The 23,158-nt window shown below is 40.4% G+C and overlaps 1 protein-coding gene across 11 annotated transcripts in view; it reads left to right on the forward strand.

Annotated features, from left to right (window-relative positions):
- The window catches only part of ATP10D (ATPase phospholipid transporting 10D (putative)), a 49,767-nt gene that overhangs the window by 24,364 nt on the left and 2,245 nt on the right, over window positions 1-23,158 (forward strand). For 3 of the 11 annotated variants that reach the window (XM_054823079.1, XM_054823076.1, XM_054823078.1), the window contains 16 exons: window positions 724-830; window positions 1,570-1,701; window positions 2,526-2,653; window positions 2,800-3,052; window positions 5,515-5,750; window positions 6,785-6,973; window positions 9,174-9,789; window positions 11,173-11,282; window positions 12,186-12,312; window positions 15,184-15,368; window positions 17,031-17,340; window positions 17,827-17,903; window positions 18,420-18,545; window positions 19,024-19,224; window positions 21,950-22,030; window positions 22,288-22,392. In XM_054823079.1, coding sequence (XP_054679054.1) covers window positions 724-830; window positions 1,570-1,701; window positions 2,526-2,653; window positions 2,800-3,052; window positions 5,515-5,750; window positions 6,785-6,973; window positions 9,174-9,789; window positions 11,173-11,282; window positions 12,186-12,312; window positions 15,184-15,368; window positions 17,031-17,340; window positions 17,827-17,903; window positions 18,420-18,545; window positions 19,024-19,224; window positions 21,950-22,030; window positions 22,288-22,392 — 2,983 coding nt within the window. The remainder of the gene's footprint in view (window positions 1-723; window positions 831-1,569; window positions 1,702-2,525; window positions 2,654-2,799; window positions 3,053-5,514; window positions 5,751-6,784; window positions 6,974-9,173; window positions 9,790-11,172; window positions 11,283-12,185; window positions 12,313-15,183; window positions 15,369-17,030; window positions 17,341-17,826; window positions 17,904-18,419; window positions 18,546-19,023; window positions 19,225-21,949; window positions 22,031-22,287; window positions 22,393-23,158) is intronic. The other 8 variants (XM_054823086.1, XM_054823080.1, XM_054823087.1 and 5 more) reach the window with 8 other exon arrangements.

The raw sequence follows: 23,158 nt of genomic DNA on the forward strand, positions 1-23,158 counted from the left end.
GAAATGGGAAGGACTGGCTACCTCTCCTACTCTGATTTGTTTTGTGTAACCATTGGTGACTTGATCAGACTCCTTTTGACCAATGTGCCTATCTATGTCTTTTCTTTTTATGAGTTAATGATTTTCTATAGACAGTAGAAAAACAAAATACTGTTTCAGAGGGTGACTGATTTTTCAGTTTTCGAGAGTTATAATGTCTATATTGTTCCCTGTGAGCACTGACACATTAGAAATATGAAAAGAAAAATAAATACATATAAATCCTAGTCTCTGAGGAAACACCTTGGCAAACAGTGGGCCTACCTGCACTGTGAGTATGCCACAGGAGTAATGGTGCTCACAGTATATTTAAAATGGGATTTTATGTTTTGTTAGAAATTTTTTCAGATGTTGGCAATCCAAGTAGAAGTCATAGGCTTTCAGACTTCCAGTGTTTGTCTTGAGCTCTTTTCAATAGTATTTCCTACTTTCCGTATGCCAGCTGGCAAATGCTAGGCTTGTAAACACAAGAAAATTTTAATACAGTGCCTACATGCCTGGATTTTCAAAGGTGATCTGCATGCATGTTACCCTGTTCTTTTGAAAAGTCCAATCAGAAATGTCAGAATGGCAGGCAGCGACTAGCGGGTTCTTTGGGAAATCTGCTCCCTAATGGTTTTGCCAAGCCTGACTGGTAATTGCTGGAGTCATACAGCTGAAGTAATGTGCTTTTTTATTTTTCAGTGAGCATTCAAATAAGGATCGAGTGGGCCTCAGCAAGGAAAACTTGCTGCTCCGAGGATGCACAGTAAGAAACACAGAAGCTGTTGTAGGCATAGTGGTATATGCAGGTTAGTGAACCACCCTGGCTTTCACAGATTGCCTTGCAAACAAGATAGAGTTATGCGCCCTCAGAAGCGATACCGTACAAAGGAGAATTAGGAGAGTAAAAGCTTGAATCCAGCAGAAGGTAGCTATAGCTAGAAATGTTAAGAATGCATGTCTGGATTAGGTTTGTTTCTGTTTTAACAATGTAAAGAACTGATACATCTGATTATTCATAGGAGGCCAGCTCTGTTCCATGTGAACAGGTCCTTGTCCCCAACTGTTATTTGTGATGGTAAACAAAGGTGTTGAAATGGACATGGAGATGCATGGCTTGCTTAGGAATTTTTTCTGGTCCAAAACTGAAGCTAGTGCTGTTCTTCAGTGTTCTGTATCAAAGGGCAGAGGTTTTTAAACTAATCAATATGATTTATCCAGCCATACAGTTGTAATGCCGTGCAGGATTTTGTAGAAGATATTAGAAATCATATAGAAAATATCAAGAATGAGATTGTTTCTATAGGAAGGAATATTAGTGATAGTATAAAAGTTAATGTGTACATGACAGATGTTGGTTTAGCTTGTTCGGTTTTCTTTAGGACAGAATTTATATATTGTAGGAGCAGTTAGTTTACCCATATTTATAATCTCTGTTCAAATATTAGTTAACAGAAATATCCCTTTTCACAGAGCTTTAGAAATACAAAGCACTTGTGGTTCTGATACCTGCTTATTAGAGGATTTCAACCTGTGTTGTGGTTACAGGTCATGAAACCAAAGCCATGCTGAATAACAGTGGCCCTCATTACAAGTGCAGTAAATTGGAAAGAAAAGTGAACACTGATATTCTTTGGTGTGTTCTGCTTCTGATTTTGATGTGTTTAACTGGTGCAATAGGTAAGTGAGAATCAGCAGGCTCTGTCTATTTTCCTCTCTCAGCCTACAATGCTTAGTGTTTTATTTTGGGGCTGATTCATGTTAACAGCCCATCTCGGAAACTGCCTTTATCAATGCGTAATTCCCTAGTAGTTGGGAATGCTGCCAGGTTTTAGTTCATGTTGTGTTTAATCCTGGAGTGTGGTCAAGATGTATGTTCCTGGTGCAAGTTCTTAGGTGTGGAACCTGCTTCTCCGATGCATTTCTCTTTTCTCTCACTAATTGCTCTGTAAAACTCCTACTTTCTTTTAGGATTTTTCAGGTAACATGAGATGCATGTACAGCATTGTGGGGAGAGGCCTAGTGTGACTGGAATTGTAAGGACTCAGCATTTTAGGGGTTGATTAAATAATGAGCTTGAGTAACAGACTAACTTTTATGACAAATCAAAAAGGTGTTTAAAACATGTTTAAAAAAACTTCTTCAGACTGCACTTAATAATGACATGGTGTTCACAGGATAACTAAAACCTGGACAAGCAAAGATGATACAATTAATTGCCAGAGGTTTTTCTGGGGAGAAAAACAGTATCAAGTATAGTTAGTATTCCTTTAGTTCTGTGATATGCTGTGTAGATGTGCTGTTGATAGAAATGCATGTAAGGTATTCATGTGTGCATTGATAATTAATTTTGATGGGGTTCCTGTTGAAGACAAACTCAAGATATAAAATGGTAGTTTAAAAGCTTAGAATGAACTGCAGAGTACAATGGCTAACACCATGACCCTGAACTGTGATACAGTTTACGTACAACTGACTCTCTTTATCTTGTTCTTGTTTTCAAGGCCATGGAATTTGGTTAAGTAGGTATTCGGAAATACCATTCTTTAACATCCCTAAGCCAGATGGGAAATCGATTCCTCCAACATTAGCAGGATTCAATATGTTCTGGACGATGATAATTTTATTACAGGTAACTTTGGTTTGCTTTGAACATGAGTCATATTCTGATCTCATTTATATCCTTGAAGTAACTCTTCAGCTTCAGTAGAGCTACTTCATGTTTGTAACTGGCCAAAGAGTTTGGTTTTATTTAATCCCCATGTTTTATTTTGGTAGGTCTTGATCCCAATTTCTCTCTATGTTTCAATTGAAATTGTCAAATTGGGACAAATTTATTTAATACAGAATGACATTGATTTTTACCATGAGAAAACAGACTCAACAATTCAGTGTCGAGCACTGAATATTGCTGAAGACCTTGGCCAGATTCAGTATATCTTCTCTGACAAGACGGGAACCCTCACTGAAAATAAGATGGTTTTTCGGAGATGCAGCATTGCAGGACGGGAATATTGCCATGAGGAAAATGGTAAGACACTAAACCTGTGTTCGCAACAGGTCATTTTTCTCGTCTCAGAGAAGCTGAAAGTTTTGATAGGGGTCTGGTGGACTTCATGAGTTTATGTGGCAATGCACACTCACAGAAGGTATGAATTCAGACTGATCCAACTAATAGCCATGCATCTTTCCCTTCATATATAGTGTGTTAAGAGACTTGAAGGCTGTATGTAAGGTGCAGCTTTGCAGCTGGTTAAGTTCCAACATATTTGATACCATGAACAAAATATTCTTTTCTCACTCTGGAAGAAGTCATTCCTACTATGTTTTGCTTCTCTCCTTGCGATATTCAGAATCCAGAACCTGGGAAAATTGCCCATCTAATCTTTCCTCTGTTTTCCTTCAACTAGATTGCCAATGCTTACCTAGCATTTTAGGGTTAAAACATCCTGTTGACTGCCATAGCAGTGTACCACCTTTATGTGGTATATCTTAAGGCTCCAATTCAACATATGGTTGCCCTTGAGGATACAGTAACCCAAATAAAATACATGCTGAAGTCAGAGCTTTAAGGGTACCATTAAGGTGCAAGTCAAGCAGATATGTGTACATGTGTGTTAAGGCAGCAAAGATAAGTACCTCCATCAAATATAATGACAGTTGTATTCTTACTTATATCTTACACACCTGTTTATTGTTAGCCAAAAAGTCAACAAGCAATGTTACTAGATAGTTGCTGCCTCATTCATTGTCTAATAGTGTAGCATCTTTCAGTATGCATTTCATGAGAGCCTACTTGAAGCCTTCTGGGACCCAGGTGAAGATACGAGTCCAGACACAAGAGAAAATTGGGCAGAGTGACATCAAGTCTTTGAATCAATTATTTTATTTATTAGTTAAAACCACAACGTTTTTATTACCACTACTATATGTAAGTACTAGTGGCTGCAGACAATTGCTATTTTGCTGCTGGGCAATGCAAGTATTCCATATGAGATCAAAGATGAGGTGCTGATAGGTGGACACGTGAAGCACAGCTGTGTATTAAACCACCCTTTGTGGTTTTGGTGGTTTTGCTGCCAGATAGAACTGCTCACAACTGCGATCAAAAAGCACACCCTGCTGGCCACAGCAATGAATGAGCTCAGCCCTTCTTTTGTTGTGTCACAAGAGCAGGGACTCTGAACTGTGGATAGGTTTCCCGTTCACATAAAACAGAATAATATTCCACTTCTTACTTCTTTACTGTACAGTAGCTGCCACTTTAAATAAGAAAAAAATAGGGAATTAGTGGTATTGCAGAAGATGCTTGTACGTTAATATTGTTTTTTTCCTAAGATGCCATTGTTTGTATTGACACTTAAATAAATAAGCAATGCACAGCTCTCAGAATAGTTTTTCCCTGCTATCTGTGGATGCAGACATTGAACTGCTAGTGGATGCTCGTTGCATGCTCTTTTCACAGTGACAGGTAAAAACTTGAAAGCTGAATCATGTACAGTGATCCACTGCTGTCTTGTTTGAGATTGCAGCCTCTTGCATGTGGTCAAACACTGTCCCAGAACTCTACTTTGGAGTATGTTCTTAACAAGCACATGATAGCATAGGTGTGTTTCCATTTGCTACAGAGGTTCTTTACATCACTGATCTTCCTAGCTAGATTTGTGGGGCACAGAACTGCATTTATATCTTTGGTGCAAAGGTATTAGACGTGTCAATACAATGTTTTATTATTGAAACTTGCTTTTCAGTTAAATACTCAGAAAATGTGTATGTGTGTGTGAGGGGATGTCCAATACAGAAATTATAAACAAAGTTTTAATGAGTTCCTGCTAGAAGCTGTCCTTATCAAACTACTGGCATACAATCCTGATCCATCATAAAATAATGAGGCTAGAAAACATATCAGGAGGTAATCTGGTCCCATTTCTCTGGCCTAAACAGAGTTGTTGCTATCATTCTTTATGAATACTTTTTTTTTGTTTCTTCAGGACCTCCAGTGATGTCCAATTCACTGCTTTCTCAGTCACGTCTTCTCTGACAACGTTTTGCTGATACCTAGCCTGAGTCTGTCTTGCCACAATATAGGACCATTGTGTCTTCTATTACCCACAGTGTGCATAGAAAATAGGCTATTTCTTTTCTCTATCCAATTGCCCTTCATGTACTTGAAGACTATTACTTGGCTGCCATCAATGTGCTGTTCTGGAGGCTGTGTAACTCCAAGTTATGTTACTGTTTCCATGCAGGTCATGTTGTCTAGAACCCTGATCATTCTTGCTCCCTTTCAGGATTGATTCCAGTGGGGTGTTGCTCATGAAGTGCAATGTCCTAAACAGGAAGTCAGTGTGATGGCTTGTTAGGGGTTTTATTTTTCATAAATGGTGGATTATTCTTAACTATATACTAAATTCCTTACTTTAAAATTTTGTTTCCTGAACCTCTAGGCAGTGTTTTAGACAAGTTTCTTTTTGCTTGCTTCCCTTTCCATAGCAAAGAGGTTGGAATCCTATCAAGAGATGGATTCAGAGGATGAGGATTCAGCTGATCATCAGTGTGGCTCTTCAACCTGTATGTCAGAATGGCAGGGGCACAACTGCAGAGCTGTGGATGAACCTTTGAACAGAAAGCCTTTGAATCAGTTCTCTGGTAGTTACCCTGTATTAAGAAAGGAAGATGGAGCAGGTGATGTTCCCCACTCAGGACATGTTGCTTTCAGCAGCCCCATTGTAAGTAAAAGCTGTTGGTTTTGGTGCTGAATTGCTGATGAATTACTCATGAAGGAATATCTTTTTACCCCCATTTGATCAGAGTGCTTGTCATTTAAGAAATCCTTTCTCCCATCAAAACCAGAGCCTCCCATGATTGCTTAGCTGCATCGTATTTGCAGTTGACATTGCAGATGTTTGTTGGATCATGAAGGTGTATGCTTTGGTTCTTGCTGCTGTGAGTCCGTGATCCGCCTAAAATCATAGAATCATAGAATGGTTTGGGTTGGAAGGGACCTCAAAGATCATCTAGTTCCAGCCCCCAACGTCGCCCAAAGCCTCATCCAACCTGGCCTTAAACATTTCCAGGCATGGGGCCTCTACAACCTCTCTGGGCAACCTGTTCCAGTGCCTCACCACTCTCACAGTAAAGAATTTCTTTCTAACATCTAATCTAAATTTACCGTCTTCTAGCTTAAACCCATTACCCCTTGTCCTATCACTACACTCCCTGATAAACAGTCTCTCATCATCTTTCCTGTATGCCCTCTTTAGGTACTGGAAGGCTGCAATTAGATCTCCCCGGAGCCTTCTCTTCTCCAGGCTGACCAATCCCAACTCTCTCAGCCTGTCCAGCTTCATCTTAATAACAGTTTGTGCTTTTGTTTTAAGAGGTTTCTAGCATTTTCTTTTGGTTTTAATAGGAAATATCTAGATGACCAGTATTTATTGGAGGTTACAAGAGGTAAAAACTCTCCCTCTGTACCTGAAGGTGTCTAAGTAGCATTTATCGTACTTAATCTCTGCTGTAGTGTCTGTGAACTAAGGCACTACTGTTTACCTGTCTGGGCATGAAGTTTGTCATTTTCAGTGAGCTAGCACAAGGCAGTGAAGACACCAGAGTGTTCTCTACTTCCTAGGATAACAAACTCAGCATCTAACAGGAAGGAAGTTGTATGAGCTTACACATTTCATTCATCTGTAACCGATTTAACCTCCAGAGACTGAGATGAAGCTTAGATCCTAATGGACAGTTTTGTTCATTTCATCAATAGGAAACTGATGTTGTACCAGACACACAACTGCTGGAGAAGTTCAGTCAAATTTCTTGTCATTTCTATCAACAATCAGAAGAAACTAGCAGCAGCTTATCTTTGGAGACAATGTACATCACTGACTTCTTTCTTGCTCTGGCAATCTGTAATACTGTTGTAGTTTCAGTCCCCAATCAGCCACGTCAGAAGGTAAGAAGGCCGTATTTTGGGCTATTTGGCCATATCCATAAATAAATGGGCTCCCTTTGGTTTGATTACAGTTACACACTACAACTTGCTTGCCATTGCAGTAGAATTGAAGCAAGAGTCTGTCCTTACTTTATGCTTTTCAGTGGCAAAGGAGAACATGCTTCCTGGTGATAACTCATTCTTAACTCTTCACCAATAATGAGAAATTAATGTCAGCCTTGCATGCCTTGTTCCTTGTTTGTAAGCTATTAGCTGCCTAACTGTTCTGAGTAACAGTAAGCCAATTACTTTGTAACATTGACGAGAGCAAATTGTCTTTTGTTTTAAACTCAGACATTAAAAAAGTATGTATAAAGTACTGTATTTTTACCAGTACTTATAGCTAGTTACTGTGAAGGGTATGGAATTGGTTTATTCTTCACAAGTGTCTTGCTAATTCAGAAGAAGAACTAAAGTGTTTAGTTCCATTTGCCACAACTTTTCAAAGTTATAATGTCATACTTCTAAAGAGAAGTATTACAAGAAGGGCCGGAAGGAGGATCCAGGGAACTACAGGCCTGTCAGCCTGACCTCGGTACTGGGGAAGATTATGGAGCGGTTCATCTTGAGTGCGCTCACCAGACAGGTGCAGGACAACCAGGGGATCAGGCCCAGCCAGCATGGGTTCATGAAAGGCAGCTCCTGCTTGACCAACCTGATCTCCTTCTATGACCAGGTGACCCACCTAGTGGATGAGGGAAAGGCTGTGGATGTTATCTACCTGGACTTCAGTAAAGCCTTTGATACAGTCTCCCACAGCATTCTCCTAGAGAAGCTGGCGGCTCATGGCTTAGACAGGTGCACTCTTCACTGGGTAAAAAACCGGCTTCAAGGCTGAGCCCAGAGAGTAGTGGTGAATGGAGTTAAATCCAGTTGGCGGCCGGTCACAGGCGGTGTTCCCCAGGGCTCAGTCTTGGGGCCAGTCTTGTTTAATATCTTTATCAATGATCTGCATGAGGGGATTGAGTGCACCCTCAATAAGTTTGCAGATGACACCAAGTTGGGAGGGAGTGTCGATCTGCTTGAGGGTAGGAAGGCTCTGCAGGGGGATCTGGACAGGCTGGATCAATGGGCTGAGGCCAACTGTATGAGGTTTAACAAGGCCAAGTGTCGGGTCCTGCACTTTGGTCACAACAACCCCAGGCAACACTACAGGCTTAAGGAAGAGTGGCTGGAAAGCTGCCTGGCAGAAAAGACCCTAGGTGTGCTTGTTGACAGCCAGCTGAACATGAGCCAGCAGTGTGCCCAGGTGGCCAAGGCAGCCAACAGCATCCTGGCTTGTATCAGGAATAGTGTGGCCAACAGGAGTAGGGATGTGATTGTGCCCCTGTACTTGGCTCTGGTGAGTCCGCACCTCGAGTACTGTGTTCAGTTTTGGGCCCCTCAGTACAAGAAAGACATTGAGGTGCTGGAGTGTGTTCAGAGAACGGCAATGAAGGTCTGGAGCACAAGTCTTACGAGGAGTAGCTGAGGGAACTGGGATTGTATAGCCTAGAGAAGAGGAGGCTGAGGGGAGACCTTACTGCTCTCTACAACTACTTCAAAGGAGGTTGTAGTGAGGTGGGTGTTGGTCTCTCTTCCCAAGTAACTAGTGAAAGGACAAGAGGAAATGGTCTCAGGTTGCACCAGGGGAGGTTTAGATTAGATATTAGGAAAAATTTCTTCACCAAAAGAGTGGTCAGGCATTGGAACAGGCTCCCCAGAGTGGTGGTGGAGTCACCGTCCCTGGAGGTGTTAAAAAAATGTGTAGACATGGCACTTCGGGACATGGTTTAGTAGACATGGTGGTGTTGGGTCGACGGTTGGACCTGATGATCTTAGAGGTCTTTTCCAACTTTAAGATTCTATGATTACATGGAGTCAGGAATCAAAATTAGAATGCATGAAGTTTTCAGATCTGAAGTATTTTTACAATTCTTTTGGTTTGAATAATGAAGCTCTTACAGAAGCTGTTTAGAGTACTCATATGGTTATATGTTTAATTGAGCTGGCCATCTTTAATACAAGCAATCAAACTCATGGTAAATTTTAAAATAATACATTCATTAAGAAACATGTTTGTAAGTTGTTTCCATGTTTACAGTTTGTAAGCTGTATTTCTTTAATGTAATAAAATATGAAGAATTTAACATATATGCTTTCTCTAACTGTTCTGTTCCAGATGAGGCACTGTTCGCTGGGTAGGACGCCTATTAAATCACTTGAAGAAATCAGGCAAATGTTCCAGAGGCTGTCGGTCCGGAGACTAAGTTCCTCCCCACTTCCAAATGTAAAAGAGTCATCATCTGAAAGCCCCAATAGTTTTGTGAGCAAACTGTCTATTTTCAGAATGAAACTGGTTTCACCTGCTTTGGATGGAGCTGCTCAAAGGGCTGCTGAGACTTGCAATACTGACAGCCCAGAAGATTCCCAAGTGTCTCAAGAACTAGATATGGCCAATGTAGCTGCTGGCTGCGAACACAACAGTGCTGCATCATCTATTGAATTGTCTCCTTTACCTAAACTATGTTATGAAGCTGAGAGTCCAGATGAAGCTGCCTTGGTTCATGCTGCTAGGGCTTACAAATGCATTTTACGGTCTAGGACTCCAGATCAAGTAACTGTGGACCTCGCAGGCCTGGGATCTTTAACTTTTCAGCTTTTGCATATCCTGCCTTTTGATTCAGTGCGGAAAAGGATGTCAGTGGTGGTTCGGCATCCAATCTCCAGCAAAGTGGTGGTGTACACAAAAGGTGCAGACTCAGTCATGATGGATTTGTTGAGAACTGCATGTGAAGGTATCTATAGAACTTCTAATCCTTTGCTCACCTTTGTCATTCTTCAGTACAGTTGAACAGATGGCCTGATTCGTGAGAAGAGACAAGTAACCGAGCAGAACTGTTATCTGTGAATAATTCCTTATAGGGAACCTGGAAAAGTAGTATTGCTTGTCACCTAGATATAGCTGTGCTCTGTGCTGGTGTGGAAACTGAGAGAAGCAGCTGTTACTCAAAGGATTTAGTGGTGTCTAAGCAGACCCTTTGGAGCCAGCTGAAGTATTTCCAGTTGTAAAGTAAGGTCATCTGCTTGAATAGTTGGCTTCTGCTACACAGTGAGAGCTGTTTATTAGAATGAGATACTTTCTAGCTTTTACCAATGTTAGTGTTTCTGAGCTGTTGGAGAGAGGTATTGGTAGCATATGTCACCTATCACTACTTTTTCAGTGTTTTTCCCTTGACTACTGACTATTTCTGTGTTTCTAGGTGTAATAATAGTATCTGTAAAGTTGTGTGGTGCCTCCTGCTGGTCCCTGTTGTTTCGGGGGGGGGGGGGTAAACGTTTTTTGAATCTGCCACAGGAGGGTTGCACTATGTTCTTTTAAGCACTAACTGATTTATTCATACGCTGTAGCAAACAGTCATTGATTTTTACTGAAGGCACTGAAGAGAAAGTATGATCTGTGTATGTTAGAAATAAATACCTAAACATATTTAAGTTCAGAAGATGTTCCAAGGTTTTTATTTTTAATGGTTTGGAAAGTAATATAAAGGAATTATTTTTAAAGGCTTGCTTTCTGCAAAAGGAAGTTGGGTTTGTATGTTCCATGGCTGGCTGATCTCACTGAGGAAGAGGGATATTTCCAGTTCCAAGGGTAGATTTTAACTCACCCAATATTAGCCATCTAAAGTCTAGACAGAAAGCCATTGTAGACCATGGGGCAGAAACAGTACCTCCAAACAGGTATCCAGATTCTGATTATCTAGACAGCCTGTCTGCAAAGTGTACCCCTTTAACAGTTATTTTTAAAAAAGCTTTTTTGCAACTGCCCTTTTAGCTCCCTCCCACTAGACCAGTGACAGTAAAGCTGCTTGGGTGTCTGTGGCCCAGTTCATTTTAGAAAATAATTTTATTTTAGAAAAACATTTTGATATACTGGTGGCATCCAAAGATGTATCAGTACCAGATGGGTTCCCCCTCACTGCTTGTGCGGACTGATGCACTGCATGCTCACTATAGATACAGCCGCAGTACATTGTGCAAACATGAAGATACGTTCATAGTTAAAATAAAACTTGTTAACATTTCTGTATTTTTAAAACATATTTAGACCTTCAAAACTTTCTGCTAAATTTAGGCTAAGAATGCATATTTAATTTGCTTTCTTTGCTTTTGCGTGATAGTAGGTACTAATAATTCGGAAATGGAACAAAAAAAGATTAAAGAGAGAACTCAGAAGCATTTGGATGACTATGCCAGAAGAGGACTGCGCACTCTGTGTATTGCTAAGAAGGTACTCCTTTAATACGTATTTTTAAGAATGTTAACAGTCTGTGACCACCCTGAGTGTTATCACCAGTGGAGCAGACATCACCACTTCTAAACAGATGCTTCCATTGCCACGTTTTGTTTATCCTTATGTTCTTTCAGGAGGAATTTGTAAGTTGACCCAAATCAATTCCTGACTTCTGTTAGATTGCCATAGTTGTTGTCAGTTTAGGATGCCAAGCAGCTTAATAGCCTAATTCTAAAACAGGGGTTGTCAAATAGCCTGTTTTTTCTTCAGGAGTCCTGAGGAGGTCTCCTTGTGTGAAACTGACCCTGATTGGAATTCCAGACACAGAAAATGAACGAAGCCAGACCCGTTTTATTGGGTTTCACAGTTTGCAGTGTTTTAAGCTCTGGATGCAAAACTTAAGTGACATTTTGAGATTCCATTTTAAATTCAAAGCTGCTCAGAAGTAAAATTCCATAGGGATTGAAACAGGCAAGGGACCTCTTTACAAAGCCTTATGCAAAGTGAAAGTACAGGCTGTGTAGCTGTACAGTCATCGAGCTGTACACAGCTGTGCAGTGATTCTGCGGCTGTGTCAATGCTGCAATTAATGAGCAGTAGGGAGAGTAGACTCTGCTCATTGGCCTGCCTACCTTCCGTCTAAATGGAAATCTGTCAGGCAGCTCCTGGAACCTGCAGGGTGCTGGTGAGCAACCTGGCTTGTGAAGCCTGACAAAGTAATCTAACACTATGGACATCGTATTAAATCCATGGACGTGTTGAGGCACGTAAGTAATGCACTGCCGGGGCTGCACTTCTAGATTCAGTATGTGGGCAACAGAAGTAACTGTGAGGACACTTCTGAGGCACCTTTGAAAACACAATATGGATACCTGCTGTATGTTTTCTCTCCCTCTGTAGGTGATGAGTGATGCAGAGTATGCAGAGTGGTTAAATCATCACTTTTTAGCAGAAACCAGTATTGACAACAGGGAGGAGCTGCTGCTTGAATCTACCATCAGGCTTGAGACCGAATTAACTTTGCTCGGTAAGTAGAAAATGCTGTAACTCCCAGGAAACTGCTTGTGATGTTCATAATTGGAACCTACCTGCAGAGAGCTCTATTTGTGTAACACATGGCTTTCTACAGACCTAGAATTTATTGTCACTCCTGAATTTTCATAAATCTTGCTGGTAAGTAACACACTGAAGACAGCTAGTGCTCTTCTGTTGTTTGTAAAGGGTAAAGTTTTACTGATTTTTTTTTTATTGGGTTTCTTTTTTGTGCTCACTGGAGTTTTTAAGTGTCGTCATAATAAGCATGTGAAATGATAATAACAAATCACAGGCCTGCCTGGGCAAACATTCACAGGGATCCCACTTCTGGTATGTTTTCCATCACTGTTGGGTTTGTGGCACAGCAGGTATGCTTGTGCTGTGTCCTCCTGTAATAACATGGAGGTAAGAAGTCAGGCATGCTTCTGCAGGAACCATTCCTCTGATGGTCATTCAGCTATGCAGAAATGAGGAGGCCAAAAGAAAACGAAAAACATTTGGTGTAGATGTGTAAAAGGTAAACTGCAGGCAGTCTGGGATAATAACTCTAGAGGGCTGCCGAGCAAGAAACACTTGGAAAACAAAGTGCAGAGATCTGACTGTGGTAGTAAAGGCAGCTCATGCTAGAAGCTGAAGAGAGACAGATCATATTGTGTGGAAAGGTGTTCATTCCCTCATTTTTTGCCACATCTGCTCAGGGCAAATGCCATAAACCTTGATACTAAAAGGAATTCTGGGATTATTGGCTTCAGTTTCTGGAGAGAAGCCAGAGCAGCGCTGCTAGCTGCTGTAGTTTTAAGGGATGATGTGCTGTACAGGTACCCTTTTGAAATAGAGTCAGCAGAGGGAAGTCAAGTTGCTGTGGAGACCTGCTGTCCTGCAGGCCAAGGCATTTTTTTGTCTCACGTTTCTGGTGGGACAGTAATCAATAGGAGTTGGCCCCAACATTAAATGGGAGTGAGAATAAGAAGGGTAAATGGTTTTGTACTGCGAAGGTGCTTGCTTTCAGTACCTCTGCTAGCTTAGGTACCCCTGCCTGGGGCGTATGTACATTGTGATCCTCAGAGTAGAACTACTTATAGCACTTCTCATTCCACTTCTCTGAGCCTTCCTTAGCTGCAGCTGTAACTCTGACTGTCCTCTTAGGACTGAGAAATGAAGACTTTGTCCTCAAAGAACAGCAAGCAAAAGTTCAAATCATCTCAGTATTGCCAAGATCATGGAGGACAGCAGTGGTTTGTAGTCCACTGCATAGGCAGGTATGAAATCCATATAGCTATATATATAAAGCCTCAGGCCTTTATCTGAATGGAAAACTATTTCTGGAAAGAATAGTCCTAATGTGCAGCACTTAACTAAGCACAGATCAGGATCTCAGCAGTATACATATTGAAACTGGCTTCTCTTCGATTACGAGGTGATCAAGTACCTCAGAAGGAGAGTGTTAAGTGTATAGAGTGCCCAAATTGAAACAACATTTTTCTTTCTTCCCTCGATACCTGGCAGTGTCTTTCAAGGAAGCTTGCATCCAATAGATCCCAGCATCTTCCTTCCTGCTTCTTTTGTTGATTTGCATTAAAATGCAGGCAGAGTGCAGAGCAAGAACCTGGATGTTTTTGTCTTCCTGGTGACCAGTGGCCATGAGCTCTGTGTCCTGTTGGCAGCTACTTACTAAAGAAATAGCTGTAGTGTCAGAAATTTGTCTGACCTTTTGGCTCTTACCTATCCCCATATGACAGTGCTTTATGTACAAATTGCAGGCTAGAGTTCTGCACTAGAAACATGCTAGGAGGGAAAACTTTGCTTTGAATTTTTTTTATTGTTTGTCTTTCAGAATGAACCTAGCTGCAACCAGCTGAAGTTTCTTTCTGAGAAACTGTCTTAGCCTGAGAATCCCACAAGCCAAACCATGTCTCCTGGTTATGATTTAGTATGATTTGTATTGTGAAAAAGCCATGAAAATGTCCTGTACCATAGTAAATCACTGGCACTGAAGCTTTTCAGAGATGGTTCTACTTTATTCTGATGTTGTGTTACCTCATTGTTACCAGAACAGAAGATTTTGTAAGCTGGCTTTAGGGACACAGGTCTGCCTGCTGTGCACACCAGAAAAGAGGATATCTCTGCTAAAGTCTCTGTATTTTTTTGTTGAAAGTCTTTATATAAGCACTGAGGGATGTGTGTTACAGGATGTGTCTCCTCCCAGTGGGAGAAGATGTTGAGGTTGCAGTGCGGGCAGGAGGAATGGCAAAACACAGAGTTAGTGCTATGAATTGAAAGGACCTGGGACAGAAGGTACTGCAGTGATGAGTAGCTGAGAAACCTGATGATGAATGACAGGTCTTTGCAGTGTGCAAAAATATCATATAAGAAGAGGGGGATTTTCATGTGGAAGTGGTGGGGCCTTGGGACAAGAGGTACAGAGAATTCAGCAGAGCTGAGAATAAGGAAGTGGGCCTAGAAATAGGAAGGATCAAGGTGATACATGAAAGAAGTTTTGGGGTAGTCTGAGGTAGCAGGGAATGGAAATAATGGAGTATATTTGTCATGAGAAGCCCGAGAGTCTGTGTCCCACAGCCACTGTGGGATGAAACAACCATGAGAATGAGAAAAGTTGACTTAAAAGGGTCTTTTGAAGAGTTGGAGGCCCCTGAGGCTGTAACGAGGGTATGTGTCAACAGTTTCGCATGTGATGGGCTCTGGGACAGAAAGACTTGGAAGGGAGGAATTCCCAAGCATGTCCCAGTAGGGTGTCTGTTTTGGGATGTAGATACACACAGAGGACCATCTTGTCCTGTCACTCTGGCAGCATTTGCGTTTTGGAAATACAGCAGCACTAATCTTTCTGCTTGTCTAAATTGAGGTGCCACTGGCATTGAAGATCGCCTACAGGAGGGTGTTCCAGACACGATACAGGCATTACGGAAAGCGGGAATAAAAATATGGATGCTGACAGGTGACAAGAGAGAGACAGCTGTCAACATTGCCTATGCTTGTAAGCTACTGGAACCAGATGACAGAATCTTCGTTCTGAAATCAGAGAGTAGGGTGAGTGGCAGATTACACTTCTTTTTTTTTTTTCTCTACTGAAAAATTCAGTCAGGCTATATCACAGGACAATATGGAAAAATAACATGTTCTCTGCTTTCCCAACCAACCAAAGACAGCATGATTTCTTGGAAGATGAAAATGCTGGAAAACTGACGGTTTGCTTCCTTGTGGGTAAAATTTTAAATCCTTTATATGTATATAACATCTGTTTCTTTATATACAGTCCCTAAATTATGATGAATTATTTTAATTGAATAGACTGCTTAATTTCTCTTTGTGGTAGGTCAGAGAGTTGACATGCTTCACATGCTTCTAACGGCTGTGAGTTACAGCATATTAGCAATTTAGGAATTATTGTCATGCAAATTCTATTGAATTAAGTTTTGTGTTGCTTTGTGTAATATATTCACTCAGCGCTGCTTGTCTTGCATAAATGTACAAAGAATTTCCTCATTAAAGTACATTGCACAGTATTCAAGAAAACTAATCTGCCAACAATTGTATCAGAGAAAAAGCCACCTTCTCCCCACCACCCAGTAATTGAGTCATGTGGTAAAGAGTGGTTAAAAATGCTGCTGTTTTGGGTGATAAGTTTAGCCCTACTTGATCGTTGTGTCCCCTTGTGGGTGCTTATAATCAGCTGTTTTTCAAACCTTGTTTTTTATCAATTTTGGGTTTCTTAAGAGAGAAATTACTAACTGTAACTGGTAAAGTCAACGTATGAAATGTCTCTCCTCAGAGCAGAGACCTGAAATGTGAGACTTCTCTAAAGGGCTGGAGGATTTTTCTAAGACCTTTTGTTTTTTCTTCTTTTCTCTGCTTATATGTTACTTTAGAAATTTGTATCTGCCATAAAAGGTTGTGTGGCAAGTGGTAACTGTAGGGAAAATAAAGTGAAAAAGAAAGGATTTTTAGTCCAGTTGTGTTTGAGGAAAGCTTGCAGTTTGATTTTTGCTTACACTTCTTCCTTCTTTCCTACTGGGGAACGAGTATCTTAACAGTGAGAACTGAGCCCCTTTTGCAGAAGTGCGTGTCCTCCCTCTAACTGGGCTTTGAAATAAAAAATAGACAGGATTTGATACTGTTGCATTTCAAAGTAAAATAATGAGGAGATTTAAGAATACGGTATTTTCTTCCGTATAGCATGTGCATTACATATATTGATATCAAGAATTTTTTTGACATCTTATGTTGATTCTGACAAGATAAAAAATTCCACAAGGCCAGTTCTTCAGTTGCTTGTTGCAGCTCACCTATATTCTGATTTGAAATGCACTTTTGGCTTTGCATGCCAGACAAAAGAATGTAGAGAGCAAAAGTCTTCTATCAAAGCTGTATTTATATTACAGGATCCTTAATGGTTGTTTTTTCTGCTAGTCTATGAACATTTTCTGATTTGCTTCAGTGTTTTCCCTTCTCCCAGTACAGTAGCCAAGCCGATCTACTTAAGCAAAGTCAAATCGCAGGCCCTTTTATTAACAACAGACTGCATTCTTTGTGATTTAAAAGGGTTATTCAGCCTTATGTCTGAGCCTTTCTGGATTCAAGTGAAATGCTACACAAGGGCAGCATTTGACCTTTTCTCCTTATGTATTTTATAAATTGAAAAGGGAACACAAACAGTATTTAACAAGTTGCCTTTCTCTTGACTTTAATTAGGATGCCTGTGCCTTGGTGATGAGCAAAATTTTAGAAGGCATCCAGAAGAATACTTCTGGCAAGAAAACCCCCAGTGAGAATCTTGGGAACGTCTCTGCAAGTCCATCCAGTCAAGCTCTGGGGTTCAGTGCTGGCCTGGTTATTGATGGAAGAACTTTAGAGCATGTCCTTCATGACAGCCTACAGAATATTTTCTTGGAACTCACAGAAAAATGTCGGGCTGTAGTCTGCTGCCAAGCCACACCACTGCAGAAGAGTGTCCTGGTCAGACTGGTGCGAAATAAGCTAAAGGCAATGACATTAGCTGTAGGTGAGTCCTTTGTTATCTTCTGTTCTTTGAAAAGAACTAAAAGCTGGTTTCTTCTTTCCTATATTTTTGTGAATGTCTGTCACAAAATTTACTTTACGAGGAAGATAATCCTTTGAATCGTAGTTGTCTCTGGCATAAAGATGATTTTAGTCTTTCGAACTACCAGATTTAGTCCATAAACTTACTCATGGTAATCTAAAGCCATGCCAACTAAATTCTGACAAAAGGAACAGCTAATATCCATTTGGAGAATATAGCTCATTTCAGTCAGGCCTTCCACTTACTGATCCTGCTTTCTGTAGGGTTTTCCATAGGCTGCACTGTTGGCCATTAAAATGTTTTTCTCTGAACACTCCTGGTGTTCTTGTATATTTGTCTTTTCCTGCCACCTCCATGGCAATGTGATAGCCAGCAAAGTTGCCTTCAGGTTGCATTTCAAATAAGAGAGGTTAGTTTTGATTTTTCCTCTTTTCTTTTCTCTATTAGGTGATGGTGCCAATGATGTCAGTATGATCCAGGTGGCTGACACTGGTGTGGGAATATCGGGCCAAGAAGGCATGCAGGTAGTGTATACAAAGACAGCTGCAAATGACATCAGATTCCATTTTAAATTGGTTCAGAGCTTACCCTGGAGGCCCAGTGACTCCACAGTCCATTACAGTACAGGGGCAAGAGTTTGCGGCCTGAGCTCACACCCAGACTGCAGCACTCTCCCAGGAGCACTCAGAAGCCGAATGCTGCAGGGGTTCAAACTCCAAACAGCAGAGCTTGCTGCCTGTCACCTAACTCACTATTACTCCTGTCCAGCCTAAGCATCAGTGATTTCTGTGCAGTTATGTGGTAATAATAAAGACAGCCATGTTCCTGCCTATGTTATTTTGGGCTGAGCTCTGGGTGTTAGTGTAAAATGTTGTATGGAGGGGCTTGAATCTGAGTGAGGCTAAGACCATAAGCACTATATATAAAAAAATCATAAAATAAGAATTTCCAACAGTAGGTAAGTTACTCACATGGTAGTATCTGAAGCTTATCTTTAACAGTTTGGATATAACATATCCTTTCTTTCACGTGTGTTGCAGGCTGTGATGGCAAGTGACTTTGCAATCTCTCAGTTTAGACACCTCAGGAAGCTGCTGCTTGTCCATGGTCATTGGTGTTATACCAGACTCGCCAACATGGTGCTTTACTACTTCTACAAGAATGTGGTATGTAGCTGTCCCATCCCAGGGAAATCACAGCTTGCGTATTTGAGAGTGCTGGAGGGTTTAGTGGAGCTTTATATTGTTTTTAAGTTTCTATTGTGAATGCGTTCAAAAAGACACAAAAAGCATATGTCAAACAATTCAGTTTTCCATTTATGCCTGCAGAGACCAGAGACTCATTCCTTGGATTGAATTTCCCACTCAAAGCCATTGTTTGATTTGATTAAACAGTGGGTAATGAGCATTACTGATGTGGTGGCAGCGTGACTATTTAAACAAGTCATGTCCAATTTTGAAATGTACTAGCTGTGTGCTAGTCAAATACAATTTCAAATTGTGGGATTGGCATGAACTCCACAGCATTTATACTTATTTTTCCAGAGATTACTATAACCAGGCCTAAGGTCTGCCCGCTTTCCTCCTGGCTTTTGAAACACTTGTCTACAGGTAACATTTTATCATGACATCTTTGACTTTTCAGGCCTACGTGAACCTCCTGTTCTGGTACCAGTTCTTCTGTGGGTTTTCAGGCACATCAATGACCGACTACTGGATCTTGATTCTTTTCAATCTCCTTTTTACATCAGTGCCACCCATCATCTACGGTGTCTTGGACAAAGATGTGTCTGCGGAGATACTCATGCAGCTCCCACAGCTGTACATGATGAACCAGAAATCTGTGGTACGTTAAAGAATGCTTGACCTGAAGCAAATCGAAATGGTCAGTGTTTGAGCCATTTCTGTCTTTCCTTCGTGGTTCACATCAGGCAAATGTGAAGCTTAAAACCACTTTCTCTATTAGAAAAACATCTAGGCTTGTGCAATATGTGCTCAAATAAAAGTTGTTTTTGCAAAAGTTTTTCTTAGGCTCTTTTCAGCCGTACACCCAATCTTACCAGACATTTGGATGATAAGAGAAATTAAGGAATTCAGGTGAAGCAGTGTACTAGATAAACATTGTTACCAGCATGTTCATTCACTGCCTCAGCTGTCAACATGCTTCCTCAAAATGGGTTTCTTTTGGGCATCTGGGCTTACTTTTAAAGATGTGGGCACTAGATACTGCTTTTTCACTGTCATATAAGGGTCTCAACTGCCAAAGTAACGAGAAATGGATAAGAACCAGAACAGATTCCTTTCAAATAATCCTCAAGAAAGTGCTGTCATTCAGGGTTCTTTTCCCCTTATGGGTATATTCTGGAATTTGCTGGTGGCACTTTTCTCCCATCTGAAAACACTGTACATCATATCTGCTCTATAAGTAAATTGTGTCCAAACATTTAGCACAGAAAACTGCAGGAATGGGGGGGTAGTTTCTAAATCAAAATCATATAAATAAGTAAGCTTTTTCCTGATTTCTGGTTTGCTTAACATGAATTCTAGCATAATTTTAACTTTATCATTTTTTTGAATTTAACAATTAAAATAATATTTTTATTTTAACAATTGAAGGCAGTGACATACTGAGCCCGGGACAGAATAGATACTAGTAGCCCCGAGAGAGGAAACATTGAGCATATGAGTCACCTAAACCTCACTGGTTTTTTTATGATCATAGCCTTTCAATAACAGACTACTGGGCATGAGGAAGCATTTCTTAACCGAGAGGGTGGTCAAACACTGGAACGGGCTTCCTAGAGACGTGGTCAGTGCCCCAAGCCTGACAGTGTTTAAGAGGCATTTGGACGATGACCTCAATAACATGCTTTAACTTTTGGAGAGCCCTAAATTGTTCAGGCAGTTGGGCTAGATGATCGTTGTAGGTCCCTTCTATCTGAAATAATCTATTCCATTCCAACAAATACTATTGAAAAAATGAGCTGCACAGTTTTGTATACTAGTCGTGCAGTCTCATCTGTATAACCTGGCAGAAGTCTAGGTCTGATTTAGAAGGAAAGAAGGATATGCAGTGAGAGGACAATTTGTTTTGTTTGTTTGTTTACTTTTACATTTCTTTCTACATACCTTTAAATATTTTATATTGCTTGGTTTATGATATTTTTGCAAAACTAAGTACTCTTTTGGTACCAATCTGAGCTTCTGTAGACTGGCTCGATAAGGTCTGTGCTTTGTCAGTCACAGAGAGTTTTGGCTAAGAAAATGTTACAAGGCCTCAGGATTTGGCCCTTGTTTTGATCTTCAGGATATGTATGGTGATCTGACCTGAGGGTTTTGAGGCAACATAATCACAATTACTGCATTACACAATAGTTTTTCTCTTTCCCTTTGTTTTTTTTTTTATCCTTAACTTTTATCAGATTTTTTCTCTGTTGTCCAGCACAGCATTGCCTTGCTCTGTGCTTGGAGGTGTTAAGTAGTATGTAATTTCCTTTCTTGCATGGAAGCACAGTGAAATAATTTCTTTGTATTAAGTGCAGTGTGGAAGAAACATAAATGCTTTAAAAGATGTAGTATCACAGTATTGCACCATGACATCACAAGTGCACAGCTCTGTACAAGCTATAAAAATGGACAGTAGCTTAGATTCATCTTCAGTAATTTAAAGCACTTCCCTGATAGGCAAATAAGAAGACAAGTTTCCCACATGACCTTCTGAGAGCAGTTCAGTTCTTGAAAGGGCTGAATGGCTCTTTGGAGAAATCCATCTCTCTCCACTGATTGTAGAGGAAGTCCCGGGTGACTAGACAGCTCACCCGTGCATCTTAATTTAGTGCCTGAAGGAATGGGATATATCTGAGCCAGGGCACATGCAGCTTTGGTTTCATAAGCGGTTGAGCTGTCATAGCAGTTTACTGCCACTGAGTGAGGAAGGCTCGTTCCTTCTCCTCTTCTCCCTTCTTTTCTTCCTGTTTCCTGTTTTTACCCACATAATTAAACTACCTTCCTTGTGCCAGCTCAGTTGTCCCATCAGATCCTTCCAGGAGCTGATTTAACTCCCTAAAACAGCAACATGTCATTCCAGCAGAAAAGTGAATTGATTCCTCACATCCTAGTGGGTTAGGTTAGCTGACAGAGGAGTCCGGCCGACACAGAGGAGTCAGCCAGCACAAATTAAGAGGCAGAAGCACAGGTACCAAAAAAAAAGGGGGTGGAGATACAGGAAAGTGAGACTTGGCATTCAGTGATGGTAAGCTGCTAGGGTAATTCACTGTCCCCTAGCCCTCTCCCTTCCTTAGTACTTTGTTAGGTAAGGCTCTGCTAGGTCTGTTCTGGCAGAAACAGCTGTAAGATCAGAGTTCCCAGATCTGGCTGCTGATTTAAATACTTAGCTACATGTGTGGAGTGAGCTCTTTATTCTTATTATCATAACACAAAAGATGCCGCCTCATTGGAAACTAACTGGAATTACTTCTGCAGATAATCTTTCCCCAAATCCAAATTAATGCTAATTAAGGATGCAGCAATTTGTTCAATTTGTTTCAATGCCATTTTTTTTTTTCTTACAGGCTTACTTGCCTTCAACTTTCTGGATAACCTTGCTGGATGCTTTTTACCAAAGTCTTGTTTGCTTTTTTGTGCCTTACTTTGTAAGTGCTGGATATGAAATACATTTATACATTTCAACATACTAGAAACCCTAGCAAATTAGAGAATAAAACAAAGTGTTTGATTTTACTTCGTCATATATAAATCTCATATATAAATGTGTACTAACAGGTTCATCATTGGAACTGAGCTGAACTGTGTGCATGCAAACATGTATGGTATTGAAACTATTCATGCCACTCTGTATCAGGACTATACGTAAAGAATATATTATGCTGACCGCTCTCTTCCTTTACAGACTTACTATGGCTCAGACATAGACATTTTTTCTTTTGGAAATCCTATAAACACGGCAGCGCTCTTCATAATACTGTTTCACCTTCTCATTGAGTGCAAGTCTGTGGTGAGTATTTTGTTTCTAAAAGCATATATTCCTAACAGAGTATGTGCATACAGCTTTCATTAACATTAAACGGAAGAGCGAGCTTCATATACAAAACAGAATAAGTATAAAAGGGCCAAGACCTATATATTTTATGTGACCATGTGAGCTTTCCTAATGCATCTGTCCTTGGAGCAAAAAAGACTACTCATATGACTAAAATTAACAAAATTTGGCCTCAGAATTATTTGTAAATAGAGAAAGGATCCTGCCTCATTAGGGTACAGTGGTTTTGGGGATGTCAGTTTAGTTTTGCAAATGATAAAACCAGTCTGTGATCTACAGAGCCTTCATTAGTTCCCAAAGCTAGCTTCTCAAAGACAACAATGTGAAATGTTGATTTTCAATACTTGGAACTGATGATCTGCTGTGTGGCCAGGATAAACAATTCAGAGGTATATTTTGGTGCCAGAAAAAGAGAACCAGTATACTGCAGAAATGCTATTTCAGTTTTTAATTAAGTCTGCACAAGCTAAAGCATCTGTATTAGCTTGGGAGAATTTACAGCCCTTACAAGGGTAATATGTGGCTATTTTGCATAATTTTAAAGAAAATACAATAATAGTTACAGTAGAAGGACACAGTTGAATGGGTTTTATTTCTTCTCTAACAATTTTTTTTTAGAAATATTTTTGGGGATTGTTTCATAATGTATGAAATTTCAAGTTGTGATGCAGTCTTCATTGTTCTTTTGGGAGCATGGCAGCAGTGATAAAAATGCCTTAAT

Source organism: Grus americana, chromosome 4 (assembly GCF_028858705.1).
Source record: "Grus americana isolate bGruAme1 chromosome 4, bGruAme1.mat, whole genome shotgun sequence".
Classification (NCBI taxonomy): Eukaryota; Metazoa; Chordata; class Aves; order Gruiformes; family Gruidae; genus Grus; species Grus americana.